General features: G+C 42.2%; 1 protein-coding gene and 1 long non-coding RNA gene across 9 annotated transcripts in view; one reads left to right on the top strand and one right to left on the bottom strand.

The window, feature by feature from the left end:
* NR2C2 (nuclear receptor subfamily 2 group C member 2) overlaps window positions 1–17,221 on the bottom strand; it is a 97,941-nt gene extending 80,720 nt beyond the window's left edge. Inside the window, exons 1-4 of one of the 8 annotated variants that reach the window (XM_025449144.3) lie at window positions 16,910–17,220; window positions 6,720–6,759; window positions 6,291–6,396; window positions 3,766–3,849 (exon numbers count right to left, since the gene is read on the bottom strand). In XM_025449144.3, coding sequence (XP_025304929.1) covers window positions 3,766–3,825 — 60 coding nt within the window. In that variant the 5' untranslated portion in view covers window positions 3,826–3,849; window positions 6,291–6,396; window positions 6,720–6,759; window positions 16,910–17,220. Of the gene's footprint in view, window positions 1–3,765; window positions 3,850–6,290; window positions 6,397–6,719; window positions 6,760–15,302; window positions 15,410–15,731; window positions 15,867–16,909 lie in introns of those variants that run through there. The other 7 variants (XM_025449160.3, XM_025449154.3, XM_025449168.3 and 4 more) reach the window with 7 other exon arrangements.
* The window catches only part of LOC112661219 (uncharacterized), a 37,288-nt gene continuing 36,306 nt past the window's right edge, over window positions 16,374–17,355 (top strand). The window contains exon 1 of the long non-coding RNA XR_007404264.1: window positions 16,374–16,802. This is a non-coding gene — a long non-coding RNA (uncharacterized LOC112661219). The remainder of the gene's footprint in view (window positions 16,803–17,355) is intronic.

Raw genomic sequence — 17,355 nt, 5'->3', positions numbered from 1 at the left:
ACCAAAAAGTGGTTGTTTGAAAAGATCAACAAACTGAGATAACTTAAGTTAGGCTGATCAAGAAAAAGAAAGATTAAAAATTACTAGAATCAGAAATGAATGAAAAGAAATTGCTACTGAATTTAGAGAAATAAAAAGGATTATAAAGGAATTCTGTACATAATTGTATGCCAACATATCATCACTTAGATGAAATGAGTAAATTCTCAAAAAGACACAAACTACTAACCTAAGAGTAAACAAACAATATAAATAGACCTATAACAAGTGAAAAAGACTGAATTAGTAACCAAAAAACTATCGTCAAAGAAAAGCCCAAGTCCAGATGGCTTCACTGCTGAATTCTACCACATATTTAAAAAAGAATTAACACTAATTCTTCATAAACAATTCCAGAAAACAGAGAGGTCGCACAATTTGCAGGTGGCAGGGCCAGGATTCAAATCTAGGCTATCTGACTCTATATACTCTTGACCACTATATTAAACTGCCTCTCTGAATAATCGAATAAATTTGAGAACATCATAAGACATCAAGTTGTTACTTTGTATTATCTGACTTTCATAGTTTACCTTAGTATTTATGACTAATCTGGTCTAGAGAGAAAAAAATTGATCTGGGGACCTGAGAGAAAATCATTTATACGATGGACATTGTTGCTTTATCTCATTCATGGAGCAAAAGCATGGTACCTACTAAAGCTCCTTATACATTTTTAATTCCATGACTTCTCACAACAATGCCATAAGATAGACAGGTTAACTATTATTACTCCCATTTTCTAGATGAGGAAACTGAGGAGCAAGGTGGTCACCCAGATAGCATATGGCGGGGCCTGAATTTAAATTCCAATCTGGGGGTGCTTGGGGGCTCAGTTGGTTAAGTGTCTGCCTTCATTCCACTAAGGTCATGATCCCAGGGTTCTGGTTCTATCTCTGCTCCTGCCCCTGCTTTTGCTCTCTCTCTTGTTCATTTTCTCTCTCAAATAAAATCTTAAAGAAAAAAAAAAAATCCCAATCTGTCTGGTCCCTGCAGATCTTCTTTTCTACTATGGAAAGCCTGCCTGTCTTTGTGTATCCTCTCCTCTGGCATGGCCTGTCTCACGCTTGACCTCCTTGATTAAGAGCTCTTGGTAAGCAGACACCCTGGCCTGTTATTTACCTGTGTGCCCTCACTGGTAGACAGGCAGAGAACGGGTGTGTTCCTTCACTGTCTGCTGACTGAATAAACAACTATCCAAAAAGTGACTGTTAATAACTCCTCAATTTAGATACTTCATTCCCATTCAATTACTACTTAGCATTGAAGTGATAAACTGCAGGCTCTCTTACTCTTGTAGCCCATTTAATATTACATATGTAGTTATTATATGTAGTTTACTAAACTCAAAATTTCCAAAAAACAAGAATTTTAAAGAACATACACTTATCCCTTGAATTAAAAGCAAGGAAATCTGGGGAATATTTTAAATAAGGTTACTTTTACACTCCTAATTAAGAATGCCTTCTATTATTTTGGAAGTATTCTAAAAATGCACTCGTTATGGGAAACAATAGTTAACAACAGTTAACAATAGTCTTCTAAAAATGCACTTGTCATGGGAAACAATAATATACACTAAGTTAATATGTGATATTCCATTTCCTGAATGAAATAAGATAATTTGGCAGAAAATTTTAGCTAGCAAACTTTCTGACTGCATATACAAACTTAGATTAACCTATAAATTACTATAGATTACTACAAGAAGTTCCTATACTAATCTCTTCTAAAGAATTAATGAGGACCTCTTAGGGCAGTGATGCATCAGTTTCCAAGTTAGCTTTAACTGAAAACTGTATCAAATGAAAAATAACCCTAACTCTTAAACCAACAATGATTTCCAAGGTAATTATTCCTACCACAAACTAAAGCAACACATAAACACAAGCACCTTAAACTTAATACTTTCACAGCTCTGAAAACCCTTTCAAAAATATGATTAAAAAATTTATGAAATCTGGGATCCCTGGGTGGCGCAGCGGTTTGGCGCCTGCCTTTGGCCCAGGGCGTGATCCCCGGGATCGAATCCCACATCGGGCTCCCGGTGCATGGAGCCTGCTTCTCCCTCTGCCTGTGTCTCTGCCTCCCTCTCTCTCTCTCTGTAACTATCATAAAAAAAAAAAAAAAAAAAAAAATTTATGAAATCTGTCTACTTCCATCTTCAGTTAATATTAATCATTATTTGCTGGGGGAAAGAGGTGATTAGTTAAACTATTGCCTTAAAATTAATGGTTGATCCAAAATTTGGAAAACCTACTCACGACTTTTATTGGTTTAAACTGGCATGTTGGGATCCCTGGGTGGCTCAGCGGTTTGGAGCCTGCCTTTGGCTCAGGGCGTGATCCTGGAGTCCCAGATCGGGTCCCACATCGGGCTCCTTGCATGAAACCTGCTCTTCCTGCCTGTGTCTCTGCACCCCCCCGCCCCCCACCATCTCTCTCTCTCTGTCTCTGTATGTCTCTCATAAATAAAATCTCAAAAAAAAAAAAAAAAAAAACTGGCATGTCATGTTCTTATCTTTTTAAATTCTTTCTTTAAATGCTCACTTTTTGGGGTATACTTGCATTTTTGCCTTAGAAATACAAGTACCGGTTCAAAAGTACAAAAGTGAATGCTTCTAATGGTTCCTGGTTACAGTATGATGCAAGATTTATTGGAGGAACTTTGGAAGAAGTGAAATCGAACTAGGTGTACCCGTGACCAATTACTTCTGTCTTTGAGTCTTGGTTTCCTCGCCTATAAAATGGGAATAATGATCATACCAACTTCATGTGGTTCTTGTGAAGAATACAGCCCTTGCATCGGCCCAGGATGGAGTGAAAAGATCTGGTCTTAATTTCTTCCTTTACACCTCAAGGTGCCTGAACATACTAGCTATGTATGACTGACCTTTTTTGCCTCTTTTCAACCTTACATAGGTTTCTGACTTAGGGTGCCCTCCCCAGCATCAGCTGCAGAGTTCCTCATCCCACTGCTTTGGGTCTGTCTGACAAATGCTTGATATTCAAAACACTCTCTAGGATTACCTTCCTCACATGGAGTTTTATTTCTCACCCTGATTTATAATTACTCCTTAAACAGGCTGAGGTCACTAAAGGAGGTCCAATGGCTCATTTACCTCCATTTTTCTCAATACCTACCCAAATCACTAGCACAAGGTAGTTGGTCAATAATAACTGCAAAATGCACAGAACTGGGCTTTCCACCATGCCACAGTATTAACAAAGTATCAAATGTGCAAGAAACTAAGAGCCTTGGAGTTAAAACTATAATCATTTAAGGTGAACATTTCTATTTTCATCTATTTTTTAAAAAGATTTTTAAAAGGTTTTTATTTATTTGAGAGAGAGAAAGAACAGAGGGTGAGGGAGAAGCAGGCTCCCCAGTGAGCAAGGAACCCAAAACAGGGCTTGATCCCAGGACCCTGGTATCATGACCTGAGCCAAAGACCGACGCTTAACTGACTGAGCCACCCATACATCCCAAGGTGAACTTGTTAAACGTTGCCTTACTGTATGCAGCTACGCCACCCTACTCATGCAAAGAAACATTAGGAGTAAATGTTCTTGTCATTTTTATTTTTTCTTTGATGGCAGCATCCTGCTTTGGATTTGGATGACATGCTGACTTCATTGGGACTATTTTCAAACAACAGAGCACACTGATTTACTTTTCCTTTCAAAAGCAAGGGTGCCAGCTATTGTGCTAGCCCCTGTCACTCACCTCAGCCACCTGCTGGGTCCCCACTCTGTGCTGAACCAGCCCCTCCATATTTGTAGCCATGGTGAAGCAAGATCATTAGAGAACCTGTTTGGAAAGATGCAGCAACTTCTATCAGGTGGGGAGAAACCAGGCTACTTGAAAAATATCAGAAATCAAAATTCATCTTTGGTACTGCTGTGCAGATTTTGCCCTCTATAGAAGACACAGCTACAAGGCCACGCATATCTGGATATGCTGCACCAGATTCTTCAATTACAGGTACCAAAATTAATTAGCAGAAACATTTCAATTTGGAAACAAGACTTCCCCTGGTAAACAGATAAAGATGACTTTGGAACTTTAATTACCAGGTCTCTTGGGTTGTAACAGCTTGGTTCACCTCTCAGGGAGGTGGGAATCACACCTTTTTGGATATCTCCCTGTCACAGTATGCTGGAAGAGAAGGTGGCTATCTGAGAAAGGTGTGAGATCAATGTTAGATCCAGAGCACTAGATTGCTATCACCAACTCTACTACTGTTACCAGTAGCTATGTGAGAGGCAACACCCTGCCCAGGTGCTATCACACCTCACTCATAGGTTGAAAGGCAAACACCAGCACTAACCAAGAAAATAAGTAGACTGCTTTACTAAAGTGGGCTAAAAACATGGAATCCATAAATTTATCGATTTATATTTTGAAGTCCTCACTAAATTAGAAAACCAGATAATTCAGCTATTAATAGAAAAAAGTGTCATCGTTTGTAAAAATTTTTTAAAATCTAAAACCCCAAAAGTGTACTAGTTTCCTGGGTGAGGATCTCTTGAATGCAAGCACTCTTACTGCAACAGATTCCATGTCTCTTCAGATCTAAATACACAGCTTCACTGAATAGTCCCTAAACCCCTTCCAATAACTCTTCCACAAAGAATCCAGGATAAAGGGATTCCACTTTGGACTTAGTTCCTGGACAAATCAGAAAGACTTTATTACTGACGGCACAGGTGAATACGAGAAAAAAAGTTCTGGTGAATACGAGAAAAAAAGTTCTGGTATAATTTATTTCCAGCAAACATGTAAAAACTAATAGTACTACCAAGTGTGTAATATACACAAATGCATACACAGTTGCTTGGCCCTTCTTCGATCATAAACTAGACAGTGAAATTTTACAAAACACTTTCCTGTAGTTCTTACCTAAAGTATTACACTTAAAAGCACTGATCTCTATGAAACTTTTTCACTGGTAACTTTTCAATTATTCTATCTACAATTAGATAGCCATATCTATTTACATAATTCCCCTTTCGATTATTTTATTGCCAAAATGGCAGTGAGGAAGAAATGGAGGCATGAAACTGTGATTGATAAATATAAAAGAACTGGCCCCTGACTCCAAGGAGTCGAAATCTTTTAAGAGCATGTGCTGTATCACTTGCTACAATGATTCCAGATCACCAGTGTCAGTGATTCAAAAAACCACTCTGGTCTTTTCCCCAGTTACAGTTTGGTTCCAACTAACAGAAATGGAAGAAAAAAGTATCACTTCATAGATACCAGAAAAGTTTACTGACAGATAAAAAACAATTATTCCATGCTAAAGGTCTAGAGTTCTAATCTTTTTTCTCAAAACAGTAAACAAGAACTAAGAAATCAAATGGGTAGACAGCCAATAGATATTTTATATTAAGAAATAAAATCTAAACATGCAGCTGCAACTTTTAATTATAGCACTTTTAGGTAATGTTAGCATTTGTGTTGCTGTCATTAACTGCAGTTTGCTGTAAAAAATATATGAATTTTATTTAATATTATAAAAATATTCTTAGGGAAATATTGAATAGTATAGAAATAAAATAATACTAGAAAGATATAGGGCAGCCCGGTTGGCTCAGCGGTTTAACGCCGCCTTCAGCCCAGGGCGTGATCCTGGAGACCCAGGATCGAGTCCCACATCAGGCTCCCTGCATGGAGCTTCTCCCTCTGCCTATGTCTCTGCCTCTCTCTCTGTGTCTCTCATGAATAAATAAATAAAATAAAGTTGCACTTTTATGTTTTATTTATGAAAATCCTGTCCTACCTCAGGGTCTTAAGTATAATTTTAATTATTTTTTATGCATGTTTAAGAGTTTTGTCCCTGTCCCTCACATTTAAGGCCTTGGTCTATGTGCAAATTGATTCTTGAGTTTGATGAGGAATAAGGATCCAATTAATTTTCTTCCTGTGTGGATAATCAATTTTCCAGCACCATTTCTGAACAATCTATCCTTTTCCCTACTAATCTGTATTGCCACCTCTGCCCTATTTCAGGCTTCCATGTATGTGTAGCTACAATTTTAAGTTCTCTATTCTGTTCCACTACTGTTCTACTTCTCTTTCTCCATGCTACTACCATTATCTGATTACTGCTGCTTTACAAGAACAGTTGTGCTCATTGTTAGGGCAAGTGGCTCCCCTTGCTCTCTTCTCCACACTCCAACTTCCTGGACCATCTCAAGCACTCAACACCAGAGCAGCAACCTTTCTTTACATATTTGAATTCTTACAATTCTTGATCTCACTGTTGGCTTTCTCCCTCCAAAGCAACTTCAGGCATCATCAACAGCAGCTTTCGAAGCTGCTTAAAAATGAACAAGGAGAAATGTGCACCTTCTGGAAAAACAAGCAGAAACAAAGAGTGAGAATAAGAGTGGGGAGAGAAAATGAAAGAGAAACTATGAAAAGCAAGTGCTTTCAATAAAGATTTAAATCCAATGAGAGCAGGTACGAGAGTTATTTCAGAAAATTATTTTCCATTTCATAATTTTTGAAAATATGTTGTCACAAACCATATTCTATCCTCACATATAAATTAGAAAGACAGAGGCTTCTTCTTCCAGGATATTAAAATATAAGAGAAGTGAGGGAAAACATTTAACTCAAGTGCACCAAGGGGAAAAAAAAAAGATAATGTCAGAGGGTAATAAGACTCTCACCTGAGAGCTTCTCTTACTGCTACCGCAGCCATAGGCAGTCCTAGAGACAGAAAGATCACAGTGAGAAGGAAGGGTAGAGAGTTTTGGAAAGGGTACTGGGCACTGGTTGTCAATTAGGGGTGTCTCCCTAGAATGAGAAGCTCCAGGGGATAGTCAGTGGTATCCACATGTAGCTTGAAAAACCATATTGACTAGCACAATATAATTTTGCACTTGATCTGAAAAAAGAGAACAATCTATTGTTTTGATACTATAAACTGGACAAAGCATTAACAATTCTTGGCTGGTGGAGCTGATAGTAAGCATAATACTGACAATAACACTTACTGAGTGGTTACTATACTCCAGGGACTGTAGGAATAACCATGGTGGACAAAGTACTAAAGTAGCACTTGGTACAGAAACCTGAGGTCTTCAAATGCTGGTGCTTGACCCACTCAGCTCCTTAACCCTTGAAGACTGCCCACATGCACAATAATGCTTCTGAAAAGAGACTGATTCATTGCCAAAAGAGCTAGAAAAACAAGTATCTTAAGTAAAAAAAACCTGCGACAGAGTATTTTCCTACGATGGTTTTAAACTAATGAAATTCAAGACCATCAAACCTTTTAAAGCAATTGCTGTGAACTAGGCAATGAACTGAGAATTAATACTATAGCAAGAAGGGTAAGAAAAAGGGGCAGCCCCGGTGGCTCAGTGGTTTAGTGCTGCCTTCAGCCCAGGGCCTGATCCTGGAGGCCGGGGACTGAGTCCCATGTCGGGCTCCCTGCATGGAGCTTGCTTCTCCCTCTCCCTGTGTCTTTGCCTCTCTCTCTCTCTGTGTCTCTCATGAATAAATAAATAAAATCTTAAAAAAATAAGAAAAACGAGGAGGAGGAGAAAGCCCTTGTCCCTGAAGAAAGTAAGAAGGGATCTGTAAAAACTATGCAATGTAAATATTACAATGAATGCCCAAAGGAAAAAGCTTCTCCCTCTGCCTGTGGGAGCCATCGAGTTTCATAAGAGAGGAGCTACTTAGACTGGGCCTTTGAAGGAAGAATGGAAATTTAGCAAGCAAAGAACAGGATGATAGGGAGAGAGTTCTAAGCAGAGGGCACAGCTCGTACAAACCAGCAGGTATGAAGGAAATGGCAAATGTGAAGAGCAGCAGACCATCAGATGGGGAACTGCTGGAAAGGTCAGGGGCGGAGAGAGCCTGATAGAGTTGACATTGGAAAACCACCAGAGGTTTGTCAGAGAAATGAAGCGATCACATCTGGATCTTCAAAAAATCCCTTTGGGCAGCAGTGTAGGGATGGAAAAGGAGAGACTGTATGTGGGAAGGCAGTTAGAAAGTGGTGGCAAGAAAGACTAGGAATGAACGCAGGGTCCTACACTTAACTAGAACAGTGAGTTTTTCTTGTACAGCACACTAATAACCACAGGGCACGACATATAAAACTGCGGTACAGAACACAGAACAATGGAAGTAAAACTATTATCAACTGGCCTGCTGCAGTGGTAGGTTTTAGAATATAAATCCTTTCAAATACAAGTAGAGCAATATCACTCTTTTAACAACAACAACAAAAAATGGAGAATACAATGGTGACTCTGAATCAACTCTTCTGGGGTCACAAAAAGTATACAGCTGACCAAATCTAGCAACCGAGATTTTTTTAGTCAAGAACCCACTGTAGTGAAGACTGTGCTTTGACTGGAACACCTGAATTGCCAGATCAGTTGCCAGGATGGGCCAGCTACACCCTCCACAGGTGCAGGTTTATGAGCCAGGGTCTCAAATAACAATAAACAAGTCCCGGGACAAGGAAACTCTGTCTTCACTGACAGGAATGAGTGAGCTTGCCGGGCCTGGCACAGTAACTGATTCACATCATCCATATTTATGTAGCGTGTGGCCCATGATAATATAACATTCAAAATAGCTTGTCTTGATATTTTCCCATTTAAACAAATATACTGGGTTTTTGAGGCTCTGACACTAAGTTGATCTGAAACCGTATTGCATGAGTTTATTGTGAAGGTTTAAGATCAGATCTTAAATATGTATGTCAAGAGCCTAACAGCGTGCCTGGTGCAGAGTAGACATGCAATAAATACATGGTAGCTACCATTGGTATAGAGAAATGGTGACACTTTTACTTTCTCAAAGAAATCTGAATGCAAAAATTCAAACTGAATAATGTGTATTATAACTAGGAATAGGTGTCATATTTTGACGTAAGACCCACACGTAAAATATGCTCACATAACACTTGTAATTCATTATTAAATTATTCAACTGGGCAAAATGAAAGGCTTGAATTAGGATAAATCTCACAAATATTCAAAAATAAGGCAATAAGTATTTGCAAAATACTACTGGGTATAGAATTTCTTGATAGGTACAAGGTATTCAGTTTAAGTTTTATTATGCTGTGATTGTCAGAAGTCTTTTTATATTCACGGGAAAATAAAAATTGAACAATCTGGATTGCCTAAGAAAGAATTAAAAAATAAGAAATACATAGGTGAAGACTTGAAATCCTATATCAAGACTTGAAATCGGGAAGTGGTAATCAAGTGGCAATTTGAGTATAATGTAAATAAATGTTCATTGACAGAAAAAATGCTCACAGGGATGCCTCAAGTTCAGATATACATTCTTTAAAAAAAATTATTATTTGAGAGTGAGAGAGTGAGTGTGTGGGGGGAGGGGGAGAGGGTAGAGGTAGAGGGAGAGTCTTAAGCAGACGCCACACTAAGGGGGGAGCCCAATACTGGCTCCATGTCAAGAGTCAGATCATGACCTGAGCCAAAACCAAGAGTCAGATGCCTAACACCACTGAGCCACCCAAGAGTCCCCAGATATATAACATTTTATCAGAAACCCCAACATTATTTAGACTCAAGGATTATTCAGCTTCTGGGCCAGATGACTTCTACCCTCCACAGGAAACTTCTCTCTTTCATGTTACAAATCTAGACTGTAAGAAAGGCGCAGCAATGGTGTGATGGTGCTGGGGAAGTGAGGTGAGGAATGAGGAAGTGAGGTGGGGAAGAGAAGTGATTCTCACCTATATGGAGTTCCTATTCTATTGGAGCAGCACTACAATTTTCTGTATGAGACTCTCCCTAAAAAATCATGTACACTGTGGGTGATTTCCTCCCTTACCAAGAGTCCAAGTGTAAAGGTGATATACACTCTTAGTCTGAACCATCTGAATCATAGATAGAAGGAAGAAGGAAAGCAGGATAGATTTCCTGAGCATCTACTATGTGTCTTACATCAAAGTATCATTTAATCCTTAACATACCGTCTCAGTATTATAAGCTCCACCAATATTGACAGAAAAAACAGACTTTTAATCAACTTGTTTCAAGTCTTCCAGTTAGTAAGAGATAGACTCAGGATTTTAAGGCCTCTGCCTCTAAAATCACAATATCCCCTCTCTACCACAGTTTCCTTCAAAATAGTTTCCCAGAAAACAGAAGCCAAGAGGAGCGAATTTTAAAAAGTGACAGACCAGTTAATTATCTAAGGGAACAAACTGCTTATATCAATAAGCTAGATCACTTAATAACTCATTTATATAACCACTAATTCCAAAATATGTGATTTATGTTCAGGATAGCTCACCAAAATTTATGACCTAGCTCAACTCAGGTAGTAACATAATAGTTCTTTTGGAACTTGAACACACTTTTCTCTTAAAATTTTACCTTCTTAACAACTACATTGATTAAAATAATGAGGATAACTTTGCCACCTCGAAGTAAAAATTTTTACTAAAGCACAATTGCAAGTAAAAAGTGCACAAATCATAAATGAAACAGCCCAGTGAATTTACACCAAGTGAACACACATATACAAACCATTCACATCAGAAAACATTACCAGCACCCTAAGTTTCCTTTGTTATCCCATCATTGTCATTTACTTCCCCCCGTTTTTTAAATCGTGGATTAGTTTTGCTCGTTTGTGAGCTCTAATACATTTTTTGTGTCTGGTTTCTTCTGCTCATTATTTTTGTGATAAACATGAACAGTTAATCCATTCTCATTGTTGTATAGTATTCCATTATATGACTTTGCCATAATTTATTTACCCATTCTATAGCTGATGAACATTCAGATTGCTTCTAGTTTAGAGTGCTCACACCTAATGCTCCTATGATGCACTTTCTTGTACATGCCTTTTGATGCAATGCCATTTCTTCTATATTTCAAAATTTTCCTATTTAAAAAAAACTGTATTTTCCTTAAGAAATGTTATAAATTTAAAATTTCAAAAATCTGTATTGTATTAAATAATTCAAGTAATATATTCTCTCTTTTTTTTTAAGTAGGTTTTATACCCAGCATGGAGCCCAACATGGGGCTTGAACTGACGACCCTAAGATCAAGACCCGAGTAGAGATCAAGAGTGAGCCATTCAGAAACCCCCCAAAATATACTCTAATTACCAGTCTTTTCAGCCAAGTGCTGGCATATACTTTGCAATATATGCTTTTAACCTTGGTGAAAGGTGATTTTTCAAGAATTCCAGGCTATTCACTTAATCTAGAAAAAAGATGCATTATTGCAGAAAACAGTGGAGCAGGGGGAGAGAAAAAAAATGAGGACAATACAAATGACATTTCTGAAATGTTTCATAAATTATACAATAATTCAAGTTCAATAAATACTACTGGGGCAAATGCATCATGAAGCCTGCTGGCATTGTGTGTCTTCTCAAGAGTCATCCTATCATTGTTGAGTATCTTTCTCAGCCAAGACCTGCTTGACTCACAGAGGCAGGCAGTAATTGGAGTTCTTGAGGTTGCAGGTGTGAGCAGCCAGGTAAGAAACTATTGTTTTTTTTTTTTCTGCATAGCTTCTATCAATACATGGACGACAATAAAGCAAATAAGGTGGGGGTGCTGGCATGGCTCAGCCGGCTGAGTGCTTGGTTTCGGCTCAGTTCATGATCTCAGGGTCCTAGAATGGAGCCCCATATTGGGCTCTGCGCTCAGCACAGAGTCTGTTTGTCTCTCTTCCTTTGCTCCTCTTCCTTTCCCTGGGTCATGTGCATCTGTGCATGACCACAATCTCCCTCTAAAATAAATAAATAAAATCTTAAAAAGTAATAGTAACAAAGGCAAATAGGTGGCTCCAGTAAAACCATGAATGCTTCAAGTTTGAGTCTATTCTCACAAGCCTCTCATTTCTCTTGCTAACCATCAGTAGTATTCACACCATTTTCTAGGCCCCAACACCTCTCATATTACTAATCCAAACAGGAGAGAGTGATATACTTGTTTATGCTTGAAATGAAACTTCTCTCTACAACAATATTAACATTTCCAGGAATCAGAATCTTTGGGGTTACTGTCAGTAGTTAAGAAATAAAAGGTTTTACCTATTAAAACTTCAAGCCTCTTCTAGAGGAAGAGATAATTTTTATTGACTCTAGACATTACACTTTGCCCCTGAGGTTGGCTTTCATCATTATAGGCTACCTGGAGTCTAGGGGCACATCAAGAAAGGATAGTTGAGCGTCTGAGCTAGCCTATTCCTTCCCCATCTTAATTCACCTCCTGTCCTTCTAGTCTAAGACTCTCAGATGCCAGGGGCATGAATCTGCTCATACTGTCCTAACAGTGCCCTATGCCAGTGCTTTGATATGGGCATTCATCTTCTCTGTCCAGTCCCCGTCATCATCATTAAAAGCTATTCTAGCTGAATTGCTGTTCCCAAGCAGTCCTGCCATTTGGCCCAGAGCTCCTGCTGCTTAAAACTCTCTAGCACTCAGGGCACTGAAGAGAGCATGGGAAGCAGGTGGCAGCAGTATGACAAGGGATGTGGGGACGGGATGGCAGGATGGGAGGAAATTATTAAAAAAAAAAAAGAAAAAAAATCAAACATTATTTAAGCTCCTAGCAACCAGCAATGAAGTAAAAAGAGATGAACTAATTCTGGCTGGGGAGCTTTGCATCAGGTGTGAGGCTGGGCTTGATGAGCTCTAAGACGAATTCCTTTACACATTCTTCCTAAGTGGTATTGATTAAAGGGGACCAGTATCTGCTTTAGTAGGTGTTTTGGGACTAAAGAGGCATTTAGCACCAAGGTAAGAGAACTCAAAAAATAAAAATACCAAATGAGAGCCCTCCAGACATCACACTCAGCCAGATACATGAGGCCAGTGATTTAGTGCTATGACTGAGAGGGAACTACTCTACACAGGCCCACCTACTTTGTTCTCTAAGTCATTTGGACAACTGGCCCCTACTCCTGGTCCCAATCTCAGTGTTGGCTCATCCCTCCTTATATTACAAGTGGGGAATGTAGAAGTCTCTCAAAGGTTACCCACTCAAGGTTCCAGACACAGATGCTGCACTGTCACTTGACTTCTTGGAAACAAATCTTAAAACTTCCCACAAGTCTTCATACAGTGAAGGTGATATTACATAGGGTTATTACATAGGGTTTTTCTTCTTTCTATGAAGGCATGTTCCAGCAAAACTTCAAAATCATCATAAATACAACCATTCAAGGCAATAAATAAGTAATTTAATGATATATAGCTTTTTCATTAAACTGTCAGTTCTTCGCTTACCCTGAGTGATTGGTTCAAGGAATCAAGTGTTGAACTGAACAATTAACGCCAAAAAATCCTTGAATGGGACAGAAAAGAAACATCCAAAAATAAAGAATTAAATAAAAATGTTACAAAAATGTCCCATTTACCAGGCTTTCCAGGAGAAGCTTGAGACATGCTTTGCAAAAATCTGCTTTTAACCTTGGTAAACCAATTAAAAGGTGATTTTCAGTAACTCCACTGCATGAATCAATTTATCATCGGAAATATAAACATTTAAATTTAAAATATTCTTTCAACTCCCAACTCCTTGCAAACCCACTAAAGTCTTCTGTTCTTTGATCTTCTGTAATAGAGAAACAAACACCAGCAATTTTAATTTCGAGAAAATTACACAGGTGCTTTGTTTCTTCCCTTAAAAGAAATGACACGATATTTGGGTTATTTATAAATGAGTTCCATATGAACTAGATTTAATTTATAATTCAATTGTTAAATTATCTCTATATCTTTAAAAAAAAAAACAAATCATCACATAAGTGGGTAAAAAGGAATTAATCAGAGTTATTTTATTCCTATTTACACCTTCAGGCAGAGCCAGATCTGTGAGGGACTAATTTCTAAATTCATCCAAATACTGAAACAGACATTTTATTGCTGACACTGCTATCTGAATTGCCAAGCAAGCCCACAAAAAAGGCACCATTAAAGAGCAGCAACTTAGTAAACAGTAATATAAGTTACCAACAATTCATTCACTTAATAGTATCAGACACTCTGCTCTACTAAGTCCTTGAAATAAAATGAGTGAAATGACTCCTGCTCTCTCAAAGCTTATAGTATTGTAAAGAACAGACATCAATCAATCACGTAATGGAGTGTAATTAAAAAGTGAAAAAAACTTACAAGGAAAAAAGAACACGATGTAAAGTAAAAGAATCTGATCTAGGCAAACAGGCTTCAGAGAGGGCTTCCCTGAGGAAGTGATGCTTGAGTTGAGAGCCATAGGACTAGAGTATGGGGAGAGGCTTGTGGGGGAAAGGTCAGGCCAAGGGAAGAAGAGCATGAGAAAGGGCCTGGGGTAAAGATAAGTCACACCCTCAGGGAAGTAGAAGCTAGCCATTCTGTTTAGAGTACAGGCAGCTAGGGGTACAGGGATAAGAAAATGATAAGCTTTAGAAAGCTCTTAAAATAGGAAGCAGGAAAAGGGCCTGTACTGTAACATGGGTTCGAGTGGGGCTTGAATAATATAAAGCCCGTAAAGGAATTCTGTAAATTGTGAAACACCCGTTACTTTGATTAGCACTATTTACTTCCACTATGTTGTTTTCTGAATAAACTTTTGGCCTGGATGTCGAGGGACAAGCCAAAAGCAGAAGAGCTAAAACTAGAACCTCAGTGTTCTAATCCTGTGTTTTGTCCCTATGCCACACTGCCTAAAAATTTCACCGCTTACATCACTTAACTAGTCCAGACAGCTAATGACAACTCCAATTATGAGTATACACCTGGCAATTTTCTAAGCTCTTTATTTACATGAACTCCTTTAATCCTCAATTCCAGAAAAAAGGTTCTACTGCTGTCCAGATGAAAGCAACTGAGGTTCAAAAAAGTCAAGAAAATTATCCAAAGCCACACGGCTGGTAAATGTTGACATTGTTAACCACAACATTATTTAGCTTCTGCCTAAAACATTTTGTGTGTACACATGCGTGTGTGTATGTACATATGGGGGGGAGTGGAGAACAGAACTCAGGTATAAGACCACATCCACATAACTGAGGACGCGGATCAGCGTCTTAGTCACCTAGTGCCAGGGGTATTGGTGGGGTTTGGCAAATATTTTATGAATTAAAGATGGATATAAAGGACTAACAAAAAATTTGAATCTAGAAGTAAAGTGATTTTCTGAGGCTTCCCGCCCCCCCCACCCCCACCCCGTCATGTATCCTTCAGTAATTCATCTGATGGCTACATTTCTCTCTACTTTTTTGTTGTTAAATTGGAGATTTTTCCTCCATTACCTCGGTCATACTTCACAAAGACGTTAGCCTGGAGTAGGCAGAGCGGGATTACGGTAAAAGGTCAGTGAAGTAGTTCCAGCCTCTCCCTACCACAACCGGCCTGTGGCCAGTCACAGCCGACGCTCGCTCCCCCGCTCGCTCCCCCGGCGGCCTTCACCCCACGCCGGCTGCGCTCTCTCCCCAGGAAACGTCTTCCTTCCTCGGGTTCCCTCCGTTCAAACCTCACCACCTCGGGGACCCCCCTCACACCCAATCTAAATCAGTCTCCTCAGGCCTTGAACGCATCACTCCGTTTCACCCTTAACGTCTACCCGCCCAACCCCCAGTCCTGGGAAGGCAGAGGCTTTGTCTCGGTGGTTCTCGGCATGTGTCCTCCACTGCCGCAGACCAGGCAAACATGCATTTATTTAATCGCCGAACGAGAATTACCTCCAAGTCTCTCTCTGTTCTGCCAAGCCCTCAACACCCTCCTTAAGCCTTCCAGTGTCGGCGGCTCTACACCCTTTTCCACAGGAACACCATTCCTCCGTTACTCTGAGGATCACAAAGCAGCCTGGACTCCATTTTCCGAGCAGAGCCCCTCAAACGATCTTGAGAAGGGAGGTCCGGGCCTGGCAAGAACCACCACCATTCCCCCCATCCTACAGTCCAGGAAATTGAGCCTCGGAAGGGATTCGCCCGCAGCCATGCCGACAACACGGGGAGGAGCCCTGCGGGGTGTCCAGGTTCCGAAAAGCCCTTCCCACGAGGCAGCGCCGAGGACTCAAGATGCTTCATCACCTTTATTACTATTGTTCTACAGTGTTCGCCCTGTACGCGCCCCAGACCTGGGGAAGCCGCCCGGCCCCTCGCCGCGTCCCCGCGCGCCCCAGACTCCTAACCCAGGCCGCGCCCCCGCGCGCCCCGCCCCCGGCCCCGCCCCCACCGCCCCGGCCTCACGCCGCGCCGCGGCCTCTGCTCCCGCCCCGCAAGGGCTCCCGCGCCCCGCGGGGGCCGCCCCCACTCGCCCCAGCCAATCAGCAGAGCGCCGGGGGGCGGAGCCGCAGGCCCCAGCCCTCCTGTCCGGGCACCGATTGGCCGGACCAGCCTTCGCTCACGAAGTCGCGCCCCGCACCCGCCTCCCTCCTTCTCCTCCACCCTCCCTTCAGGAAAAACGGCGGTTGGGCCGCGGCGGTCCCCAACGGCGGGCGGGAAGCGGCGGGGCGAGGAGCCGGGGAACTAGGGAAGGAGGGACTGCAGGGAGGAGGAGGATGAAAGGGAGGAGGAGGGGAGCCCGGCCCAGCCGGAGCCATCTCCATCGCGAACAAAATGGCGGCGCTGGCGGAGGGCCAACTGTGAGGCGGGGCCGCGGCCATTCCCCCTCCGCCCCCACCCTCGCGCCGGCCGGGCCGGTCAGGGGGAGCCCGCTCGCTTCGCCCGGCCGCGGGCGGGGAGGGGAGGGGAGCGGCCCGGCCCACTATGCAAAGCGTCCGGCGCCGCCGCCGCCGCCCCGTGGCAAAGGTAAAAGGGTCGGGTTCAGCCGCCGTCGCGGCGGCTCCATGTCCGCGCGCCAGGCCCGCCCCCTCCGCCGCCGGCCCGAGCCCGCCCCGGCCCCTTTTCAATTTTACCTCTGGATTTGGCGCCAAAGCGGCCTCGGAGCAGGTCCCGTGTCTGCGGCGGGCGGCCCCCGACGCGGAGGGCAGGGCGCGGGGAGGCCGGGCTCCCGGCGTTGGCGGATGGCGGGAGCCCCGGGGCCGCGGGCTCTCGGGGCAGCAGGCGAGAGACGAGACGCCGCGGTGGGAGCGGGGGCGGCGGGGGCGGGCCCGGGGGCGCCGCCGGGGTCGCGGGGAAGGGGGGGTTTGTTATTGTTTTTGTCAGTGAAAGGTCAGAGTTCGTGACCCCGGTGCCGCCGCCGCCGCCGCCCGCGCGCTGGTAGGAGGAGGGCGAATGTTCTTCTTCCTCTTCCCAGCGCCAGCCTCGCCGCGGCCGCGGGGGGCGGGCGAGCACGCGATTGGCTGGGACGCGCGCGCGCACCGGAACGCCGCGGCCGGCGCTGGTCCGTCCGGCCCCTCGG

This window comes from Canis lupus, chromosome 20 (assembly GCF_003254725.2).
Source record: "Canis lupus dingo isolate Sandy chromosome 20, ASM325472v2, whole genome shotgun sequence".
Taxonomy (NCBI): domain Eukaryota; kingdom Metazoa; phylum Chordata; class Mammalia; order Carnivora; family Canidae; genus Canis; species Canis lupus.
This window is presented reverse-complemented; position numbering and strand designations above follow the sequence as displayed.